The 11,074-nt window shown below is 40.0% G+C and overlaps 1 protein-coding gene across 5 annotated transcripts in view; it reads left to right on the forward strand.

Annotated features, from left to right (window-relative positions):
- Positions 1-8,986, forward strand: part of ACBD6 (acyl-CoA binding domain containing 6) — a 218,921-nt gene extending 209,935 nt beyond the window's left edge. For 3 of the 5 annotated variants that reach the window (XM_058701433.1, XM_058701438.1, XM_058701430.1), the window contains one exon: positions 802-1,090. In XM_058701433.1, coding sequence (XP_058557416.1) covers positions 802-822 — 21 coding nt within the window. In that variant the 3' untranslated portion in view covers positions 823-1,090. Of the gene's footprint in view, positions 1-801; positions 1,091-8,689 lie in introns of those variants that run through there. The other 2 variants (XR_009254352.1, XM_058701437.1) reach the window with 2 other exon arrangements.
- Positions 8,987-11,074: the final 2,088 nt, after the last annotated feature.

Consider the following 11,074-nt stretch of genomic DNA (forward strand, 5'->3'; position numbering starts at 1 on the left):
TGTTCATCTTTTCATATGTTTATTGCCATTTCTGTTTCATCTTGTATGAAATGCCTGGTGTTGCCTTTAGCCCAGTTGTTTCAGTGCCTCTGAATTAATGGATCTTTGTTTCCTTGCTGATCAGCGATGCCAGCGTCATCATAAATCAAGTTTCCATATATGTGCAGAAGAATAGATGGCTCTCCATTCTAGCCCTTTGGTCTGTTTGTCCTTCCTGGGGGCGATACTGTACCATCTTCATAATAAGTCTCCATATCGAGAGGTCCTTGTCCCCTTTCTATGCCTAGTGTGATTGGGGACATTTATTATTTTTCTAAATAAATAGAAGTTCTATAGATGGATGGTGTGATTCATAGGCTAGCTTTTTTGTTGTTGTTGTTGTTTTACAAATTTTAAAGTTACTCATTTAACCCCCTCTTCAAAGACAAAACAAAATATTTTCTTTTACAAAATTTTTAGCCTTTTGACATAGCCTGCACACCTGTCATTATTCTGATCAAAGTAAAACAAATACTCAAACACTGTTTTTATTCTTTCTCTTCGTCCCATCCTTAAGAATAGAGTCTGAAAACCTCACAGTTTTAAAAATGTGTCTGTTTGCTCCTGGGCAACCAAAAATGTGAATTTGCTTTTCCTAACCCTGGAAAAATCCACACTAATGGCACAGTTGTCGTCACACTGTGACGTTTCTTGCTGTTTGGGATCCCTCGTTGCTCGGCACTTGCCTTTCCTGCTGGAGTATAGTCGTTTCTCTTGGTCTCATAGTAACCTTGTTTTCATATTTGCCAATTTTCCTGGCAGCTGCTGCCTGCGAGTTTTTAGACATTGTGGAGCTGCTGCTGAAGTCTGGCGCTGACCCCGCTCTCCCAGACCAGGACGGCTGCCTGCCGGAGGAGGTGACAGGTTGCAAGGCTATCTCTTTGGTGTTGCAGCAGCACACAACCGGCAAGGTATAATCAAAAGGCTGGAAGATCACACTCCGTAACATCGTAGAGCTCCAGTGATGAAGGACACCTGCAAAAATAATACTTCTTTTAGCACCCATCTTTGGTATACATTGGCTAATAAAATCAGTTCTGAGGAACTGGGATTTTGAAGTCTCAGCAATTCATTCTCCTTGCATCCGTTCCAGCAAATACAGTTGTGGTGATGAACATGTGTCCTGCGCATAATACAATCCAATTCTGCTGAGCGCGCGCTGAAATTTATCACTGTTCTAGAGGGTGGGGCAAGGAGGGGACGCCTCGTATTTCACAGTATTAAACATGGCTGCTCTCTTAAAAAAACATGCAGAAGCAAAATATGACCGACAGTGCTACCCTGACAGGGAAAGTTGCATGAAATCCCAATACAGTAGAGGTCAAGTGATCTTGTGGCATTTTGCACAGCTGGCCTGAATATCGGTAGCTAAAATGTCTATTTTTGGCAGACAGAATTGAGAAGACAAAGACAGAGGGGTGTTAAAAAGCAAGCAAAAGAGAAAAGGTAGAATTTTGTCACATAGGGGCCTAGAAGTCTGAGAAACAACCAGATTTACTGAAAACCTCAAAACCTTGGGCATTTTAGAATAAGATTCAGTGACCTCACTTCAGGATTGAAGCACAGATTCGGGAGAATTCACTGGTTAGTTCAGGATTCCTTAAACTCACCTCCACAAAACGGGGCGGGATTTCCCCAGGGCCCTTTTAATTGGCTCTAATGTTCCAGTCACGTACTGGCAGTAGTCTCTGGAAATGAGCTCAGGCCTGAACTGTGAGGCTGTTTGAGTCTAATGTGAAATAGCCCCTAATGCCCCAATGCTTAGCTGTGAGTATAGTTACTTCTGGGTACCAAGAGACCTTTTATTTTCTAATTAAAAACATAGACAAATACACAACAGCTTTTCTTTAAGGGAGCGACAAGTATGCCGCTTTTGAAACTGGCTCCCTATGTTTTCCCCTTCAAGCCTCAAGAACTCCATTTGGGGAATTCCTTGACATTTCTCGTTATATAAAGAAAGTAGGTAGTTGTCCTAGGAAGAGAAATGAAGTAAGAAATGATTTGAGATGCAGAGATGACTATTTAAAAGATAATTTTTCCAACGTGTCTCTATTAAAAGAAGTAATAAACTTGCTTAGCAGAGCCCTCAACAGTGGACACGATTTTCATTAGCTCAGGCTAACCTGTCCTTCTGGAACAAGCCCCTTCAGAGCAGAAATGAGGCATATTAATGCTGTTTATTTTGTGATTTTTCTAAGCTCATTTCTTATTTTCTGAGATGTAAACCAAAACCATTCACCAAGACTGTTAATTCTTTAATTGATTTCTTAATTATCTGTGGAAGTGATATGCATGTTAGTACACTGTGAAAACATTACTGTAATTCTAGTGGAGCTTTCTATTCATTATCTGCTCTTTTCCCATAATCCCAACCACATTTGCAACCCGCTATAAGCTAAATTCTCTCATGTTCCACATTAATTGTGTTTTAACAAACATTATTCATTAGTTACAGTAAAAGTGACCAAGATGTTGCATGCAGCTTTCATTAATAGTACTTTTGCATTTTTAGGACATTAGCAAATCAAAATATTTATTCATTTCAGATTTACAGGGTCATTATCTAAGCAAAAAGCTATCAAGGAGCTCCTTTTTTCATTTCTCTTTTGTAATCTGACCTTAAAATTTCCGAGTCAAGTTTTTCATAACCTGTTTTGCAACGTCTAAAACTATATAGATTGTTTTTAAGCAAAGAATATAACTTTTTATTAATTTTATTTTTCAAGGTTTCTTTGTTTTGTTTTGGGTTTGTTTTTTTTTTTGATGTTGTTGTGTGTTCTCTTTTTTTTTAATATGAAATTTATTGTCAAATTGGTTTCCATACCACACCCAGTGCTCATCCCAACAGGTGCCCTCCTCAATACCCGTCACCACTCTCCCCTCCCTCCCACCCCCCATCAATGGGCAGAAAACATGAATAGACACTTCTCTAAAGAAGACATCCAGATAGCCAACAGGCACATGGAAAGATGCTCAACGTCGCTCCTCATCAGGGAAATACAAATCAAAACCACACTCAGATACCACCTCACGCCAGTCAGAGTGGCCAAAATGAAGAAATCAGGAGGCTATAGATGCTGGCAAGGATGTGGAGAAACGGGAACTCTCTTGCTCTGTTGGTGGGAATGCAAACTGGTGCAGCTGCTCTGGAAAACAGTGTGGAGGTTCCTCAAAAAATGAAAAATAGATCTACCTATGACCCAGCAATAGCACTGCTAGGAACTTACCCAAGGGGTACAGGAGTGCTGATGCATAGGGGCAATTGTACCCCAGTGTTTATAGCAGCACTCTCAACAATAGCCAAATTATGGAAAGAGCCTAAATGTCCATCAACTGATGAATGGATAAAGAAATTGGGGTTTATATACACAATGGAATACTACGTGGCAATGAGAAAGAATGAAATATGGGCCTTTGTAGCAACGCGGATGGAACTGGAGAGTGTTATGCTAAGTGAATCAAGGTTTCAAATTTATAATCAAAGCTGCCACTAAAAACAGTCACCAACTCTACATTTGCAAGTGCATTCTAAATTTTTTTTTTAAGTTTATTTATTTTGAGAGAGAGCAAGCGAAGGAGGGGCAGAGAGAGAAACCCAACCAGGCCCCGCACTATCAGAGCAGAGCCTGATGTGGGGCTCGAACTCATGAACAGTGAGATCATGACCTGAGCCAAAACCAAGAGTCAGACACTTAACTGACTGAGCCTCCCAGGCACCCCACAAGTGCATTCTAAAGTCAATTTCCAAAATCTATTATCACTGGTATCTGAATTTTCAAAAACCTTACTGTCGTAACAATCTGTGGATCTTCTCCCTGTGCCTTAAGGGGAAGATTACATCCAGAAATGTCAGAGAAAACTGGATCTTGGTTTGTTTTCCTACCCCTTAAACTATCGGATTATTAGGTAGCGCATCACACTTCAGCCAGATCCTGAGTTCCATTGGCAAGAGCTGCAGTAGTTCCCACCAAGCAAAGAACACGAACTTACTGGAGCAGAGAGCCAGCTAACTTCCCCAGATACATGGCGAACCATCTTTTCATATAGTTCAGCGGGATAAAACTAAGCTATAATTTAACTTAGCAAACTTTGGTTCCGCTATGCAGAAATTTTTTCTTCCTGGACAGATTAGTGATGTTCAAGCCAATTAGTCTTTTAAAGTATCATAGAAAACCTTTTTCTGAAGGTTCATTTCTGGTCATAACAGAAGTATTTCAAAATAATTGTTGCTTTTTTGGGGGGTGGAGTGGGGGGAAGACATTTACTGGGTTTGGAATTCAATTTACTTCATCCTTGGTTCAAACTCTCTGGTTTGTTATTTTTAGTGCACATGAGTATTTTAAAAATTGAGTCTCTTCTGTGTTCTCCTAAGAAGTTGGAGTAGTCATAAAGCGGTGGCTAAGTAAAGGCATTTTTCTGAGTTACGAGTAGTTACTTTTTGCTACCTGACCACTTGAATTTTCTAGACTGTTTATAGATTGCCTTTCTACTCTTACCTCATCTCAGTTTCACATTTATTTTTCTTATCTTCAGGCCACCTCTGTAGATGTTTGTCTACACATAAAAACATACCTAACCCCATTCTCTATCCCTAAAAAACTGCAAAAGGAAATTGGTAGCTTTTTCTCTTTACTTTCCTGATGATACTGTGATCAGAACAACACTAGTGATTCTTTTCTTTATTTAATATTCATGACTGTCATTTACTTTGCTGTGCACCAGCTAATCTAAGAGACCCTGATTGCCTTCACGGTGGTTTTGATACAGACTAGTGAAAAATGAGGACTAAAAAGAGGATCATGTAAATAATCATTAAAGAGGAGGCAAAGAAAAATCTCTGAATCATTATTATCTTCAGAACACTTGCTTGCATCTACTAAATCAGTGTTTTTAACTCTTGAGGAGTTCCAGATTACTTTGAAAAACTATAAACTTCTTCCCCAGGTATACGATGTTGTGCATGGAATTTTGAAGAGTTCACAGATCTCCTGCAGCCCATCCGTGGACTCCCCAGGGCTCTGTGGATCCCATTGAGAACCATTTTTCTGACCCCTTGTGTTTCAAGAATGAGAAATCTTTTGTTGACTGACCCTATTTTCATAGTTTTAAGTGCTCCTACCAAGTGACATGCGGTGTTACCCTGCCTATTTGAAAGATTGGGAGAAGTGCTTTTTTTATTTTATTTTATTTTTTATTTTTTAAAATTTACATCCAAATTAGTTAGCATATAGTGCAACAATGACTTCAGGAGTAGATGCCTTAGTGCCCCTTACCCATTTAGCCCATTCCCCCCTCCCACAACCCCTCCAGTAACCCTCAGTTTGTTCTCCATATTTATGAGTCTCTTTTGTTCCCCTCCCTGTTTTTATATTATTTTTGTTTCCCTTCCCTTATGTTCATCTGTTTTGTCTCTTAAAGTCCTCATATGAGTGAAGTCATATGATTTTTGTCTTTCTCTGACTAATTTCACTTAGCATAATACCCTCCAGTTCCATCCACATAGTTGCAAATGGCAAGATTTCATTCTTTTTGATTGCCAAGTAATTCTCCATTGTGTGTGTGTGTGTGTGTGTGTGTGTGTGGTGTGTGTGTGTGTGTGTGTGTGTGTGTGTGTGTATCACATCTTCTTTATCCATTCATGCATCGATGGACATTTGGGCTTTTTCCATACTTTGGCTATTGCTGATAGTGCTGCTCTAAACATGGGGGTGCATGTGTCCCTTCGAAACAGCACACCTGTATCCCGTGGATAAATGCCTAGTAGTGCAATTGCTGGGTCGTAGGGTAGTTCTATTTTAGTTTTTTGAGGAACCTCCATACTGTTTTCCAGAGTGGCTGCACCAGCTTGTATTTTCACCAACAATCCAAAAGAGATCCTCTTTCTCTGCATCCTCGCCAACATCTGTTGTTGCCCGAGTTGTTAATGTTAGCCATTCTGACAGGTGTAAGGTGGTATCTCATTGTGGTTTTGATTTGTATTTCCCTGATGATGAATGATGTTGAGCATATTTTCATGTGTCAGTTGGCCATCTGGACATCTTCTTTGAAGAAGTGTCTATTCATGTCTTTTGCCCATTTCTTCACTGGGTTATTTGGTTTTTGGGTGTTGAGTTTGATAAGTTCTTTATAGATTTTTGGATACTAAGCCTTTATCTGATATGTCACTTGCAAATATCTTCTCCCATTCTGTCGGTTGCCTTTTAGTTTTGCTCATTGTTTCCTTCGCTGTGCAGAAGCTTTTTATTTTGATGAGGTCCCAATAGTTCATTTTTGCTTTTGTTTCCCTTGCCTCCAGAGATGTGTTGAGTAAGAAGTTGCTGCAGCCAAGATCAAAGAGGTTTTTGCCTGCTTTCTCCTCGAGGATTTTTGATGGCTTCCTGTCTTACATTGAGGTCTTTCATCCATTTTGAGTTTATTTTTGTGTATGGTGTAAGAAAGTGGTCCAGGTTCATTCTTTTGCATGTTGCTGTCCAGTTTTCCCAGCACCACTTGCTGAAGAGACTGTCTTTATTCCATTGGATATTCTTTCTTGCTTTGTCAAAGATTAGGTGGCCATACATTTCTGGGTCCATTTCTGGGTTCTCTATTCTGTTCCATTGATCTGAGTGTCTGTTCTTGTGCCATTTTTTTTAAACCGCTGACCAAGATTTTAACAACATACATAGACTACAGTTTTCTCACTGATCACCACATTGGGGGGAAAGCTTTTTTTAAAGAGACATTGGCCACAAAGTTGGACTCTGACCTATTTGGCCTCTGATTATGCTGCAGGGCAGAAATGAACCCACGTGTTCAATTCTGTATGACTAGTGCTATCTTTTCATATGCATTTAGTTTTTTTCACTTTTCAGGGTGTTTTCATGGGCATTGTTTAATCTGTCACCCCTCCATTATAACCCTATTAAAGTGGGGTAGTACAGGTGTCTGTTAAGTCCACTTATACAAGAATGAATTGAAAATACAAGCAGGTTACTTCAATTGCCCACGATCACAGAGTAGTAGAGCCACAGTTAGGACCAAGTCTACAAAATCGCAGTCCTTTCTATTAGACCACAAAACTCATGTAAAGTGTTCAAGCTCTTCCTCCATTCCATCCACAGATACTTTTTGAGAGCCCACTGAATAACAGACACTGTTCCAAGCCACTGTCACTCCCTTTACCCCTTATCAAGGATATTTAGAATTACTCCCATGATGTTATCTCAAGGTATTGCGTGAGGTAACTTTAAAAGTCTGATAGAAATTCATAAATTACTTATGAAAAACTAAATATTTTAAACCTACTATAACTATGTCTCTAATAAAGATGTAAGAATCCAGCCAACTGGCCACACATTGTTCTCTCTTAGGCTTGTCAGGTAGACGGATAACAACCAAAGTATAATATCTGGAACTGTATCTATTATATCTTTTTTTTTTAATGTTTCAGCATTTTCCAGCTAAAAGGTGGCTATAATCAAGTGAACCTTTCTATTAAATAGGTATTTCTTAGCTTCCTGCCAGGTTTAACTGCTTGGCTATGGCTTATTATCCCATGTACAGTACGGCATCTCTGAGGATTAATGAGCAAGGTGCAGGATGATAGCAGAGCTGAGCTTGGGTTGCAGAAGGGGTTAGTGCCTAGGCTAATGAATGCTTCAGTTGAACATGAAGACTTTCAAATGTTTATTTAATGTTTAACAGTTGAAACATGAAAGCTTTCATCAAATTTCAAGTCCCCTAGAGATCCCCCTCACAAATAAATGTTTATCACAGAATAGGTATGTAACCCATGAGCCACAATTTAGTAACATTGAGTTTAAATATTTGTGAGTGAGGGGCACCTGGGTGGCTCAGTTGGTTAAGCGACTGACTTCAGCTCAGGTCATGATCTCACAGTTTGTGGGTTTTGAGACCCACAGCGGGCTCTGTGCTGACAGCTCAGAGCCTGGAGTCTGCTTCTGATTCTGTGTCTCCGTCTCTCTCTGTACCTCCCCAACTTGTGCTCTGTCGCTCTCAAAAATAAATAAACATTTAAAAATTTAAATATTTATGAGTGAATTTCAAATCCCAATTCCTAAGGTATTTGGAGTTAAATGTTTTAATAGTAGTTATAATACTGTATTTGATCCATTCTAAGACACACTTTTTTTTTGGTTAGTGATACATAAACCAATGTGTCCTTTTTAAAAAATTTTTCTTAATGTTTATTTATTTTTGAGAGAGAGAGAGAGAGAGAGAGCGCAAGCAGGGGAGGGGCAGGCTCCAGGTTCTGAGCTGTCAGCACAGAGCCCGATGCAGGGCTCAAACCCACGAACCGCGAGATCATGACCTGAGCTGAAGTCAGACCCTTAATTGACTGAGCCACCCAGGCGCCCCGACTAATATGTCTTAAAATGAATACATCTTAGCTTTAATCCCAGAACAGTAATTACACCTTTTGTACAAGACTGTGCACACAAGCATATTAATTGAACCTCAGAATAATTGTAAAAGTAGAAATAATTGGTATTTTCTCTGGCAAACGAAGGAATTGAAACTCAGAACTTTTAGGGAAATTGTCCAAGTTCATATAAGTAGAAACAGTAAACATGCTCATCTTTTTATAGGCTTTATTATATTTAAAGCACTTCAGTATGCATGATCTTATTTATTTATTTATTTTTTTCAGAATCAGGGTGATTATCTAAGCCTTGTGGCACCAAGTCAAAAAGTTTTCCCTGCACCTCATTATCAGGATAAGCCACAGTGGAAACAAAAGCAACCATACTCAAAGGTACATTGATAATGGAGCCTTGGAGCACCTGGGTGGCACCTGAGTGGCTCAGTAGGTTAAGCGTCCCACTTCAGCTCAGGTCATGATCTCAGTTCGTGAGTTTGAGCCCCGTGGGCTCTGTGCTGTCAGCTCATGGCCTGGAGCCTGCTTGGGATTCTTTCTCCAGCTCTCTCTGCCCCTCCCCTATTGGCGCTCTGTGTCTCAAAAATAAACATCAAAAAAAATTATTTTTTAAATAAGCCTCTTCGTGGATTTTATCTGTATACATTGGACTTTATCCTTATGACATAAAAAGCCTTCAGTGCAGTCTGTTGTGCTCGTGTGATTTGAAAAATTATCATTGGGGCTTTACCATAAGCATCTTTATTATTTTAGCAAACTTTCACAATTTCTTCATCAGAGAGATTTTGGGTGAAAGTATAGTGATTATCAGACCGAACAAGAAAGCTTCCTTGTCTTCCTCACCTAATGTTTATTATGCATTGAGTGTGATCAGTTTTTCAAATGTGCATTAGTTGGCATTACACTAAAGGATTGAACAGGGAAAGCTCTGTATCTGCATCTTTACTCACTTATCCTTGAAATATGCTTGTCATGGTCCTCCCTGGAAAGCAGAAATTTAATGGTTTGTTCACTGGAGTTATTAGGAGTGCGTGGTTTTTTATTTACTATTTTTACTTTTATATGTACATTCTTTAAAACTTTGTTTTCTGTGTTTTGTTATATCACTTCCTTTGGCACAGTTACACATGTCATTATTTTGAATTTTTTTACTGTGTCTTCTTTGGGGATTCATGTACAGAAGTCACTTTTGAGGGCGTATCCCTTCCTCCAGCAATAGGAAGCCTCCAGGCCCTAAAAACTAGATCAGAATATTCATAAGGTGCATGCTAGTTTATACTCAAGACAGAATCTTCCTTGCTGATATATTCTTCATACATGGCCTTAGAAAGAATGAACATGAGTTTGCAATGGAACGCCGAGGTTAAAAACCAGATGGGAAACATCCTAGGAGCTGCCCCCCCCCCCCCCCGCCGGTAACATTCATTGCCTCATGGTGGAACCCAGTGCCCTCAGTGTAGGTGTCTCTCGTAGGGAGGGAGGGAGGGAGGGAAATGGCCCTGTTGAACCTGGAACTACTGAAAGCAGTGGCTGAACATGAGGGACGGGGGGGGGGGGGGGGGGGGGGACGTTAGAGACAGAGCAGTGCGTGTCCGTGGGCCACCCAAGGCAGCAACAACAAATTCATCATCCACACTGCAGCCAGGATTTATTTTTCCTCTCACTTGTATAGCAATCCTGGTTTCCATTTTAATATTTAGAAGGTAAGTTCAGTTGATGGACACTTTGTGTAATAAAATGCTCTTTTAAAGTACGTGCACACACACACACACAGGATAAAAAGTGGCACCGCCCGTGCCTGTGGCTTTCATGGAGTACATTTGGAGAGCCCAAAGCTTAGGCCTGGATATGTTTATAGCACTTTAGCTCCGTTTGTGAGTTTGGAACCCTTCCAAAAAAAGAAGAGAAAGACATATATTATTGTTTATAATCTGCTTTATTCCGCCAAACCTTAACTGAACAGACTTGTGGATTGCTGTTTAAATCCCTCAGTGCCTTTAACTACCGATACCGAAAGTGGTTAATGCGCATTCTAAACGAAGCTTGGCATCCACTCCAGGAAATCACTTTAATTGAGAAGCATTAAATGTTAAAATGATTCTAAAAAAATAATAAAGCCAGCACACATATTGAGTATAAAAGTCCTGGCCCATCAGTAATATAGGTTCTTGGTTATCATATCCCTCTAGCCTGGGTGAGCTTAAGCCCTGCCATTGACAGGTGTTGAAAAGGTGACTTTCAATTCCCTAGGTCACTATCTGTAGGCAGCCACCCATCAGCTGGCTAGCGGGCAGGCAGCCTTCAAGGGCTCCACTTTAGAGGAGGGAAGGGAGCTGTCAACTTTATAGATGTTTGTTTTTCTGGAATCATAAGCTAGTCCCAGGTGACTAAAATATGAAATTTAACCCCGAAGTCCTTGCCTGGGCTTTCCATTGCTATGCTGAAGCCATCTGTTGAAACCTATTTACCATTTTAACGACCTTTTAAAAACACTGCTTATTTCCAGCTCTAAGTGTGTGCCAAGACCACTTTTTTGGGCCTGTATTTTATCTTTCAGGAAGTAATTCCCAACCTTTCCAAAATCCCTAAACCCCTCCCAACCAACTGGAGATCCTGGTCAAGGGTTGGCAAGCAAATGGGAGAAAGACAAACCTTTAA

This window comes from Neofelis nebulosa, chromosome 15 (assembly GCF_028018385.1).
Source record: "Neofelis nebulosa isolate mNeoNeb1 chromosome 15, mNeoNeb1.pri, whole genome shotgun sequence".
Lineage (NCBI taxonomy): Eukaryota > Metazoa > Chordata > Mammalia > Carnivora > Felidae > Neofelis > Neofelis nebulosa.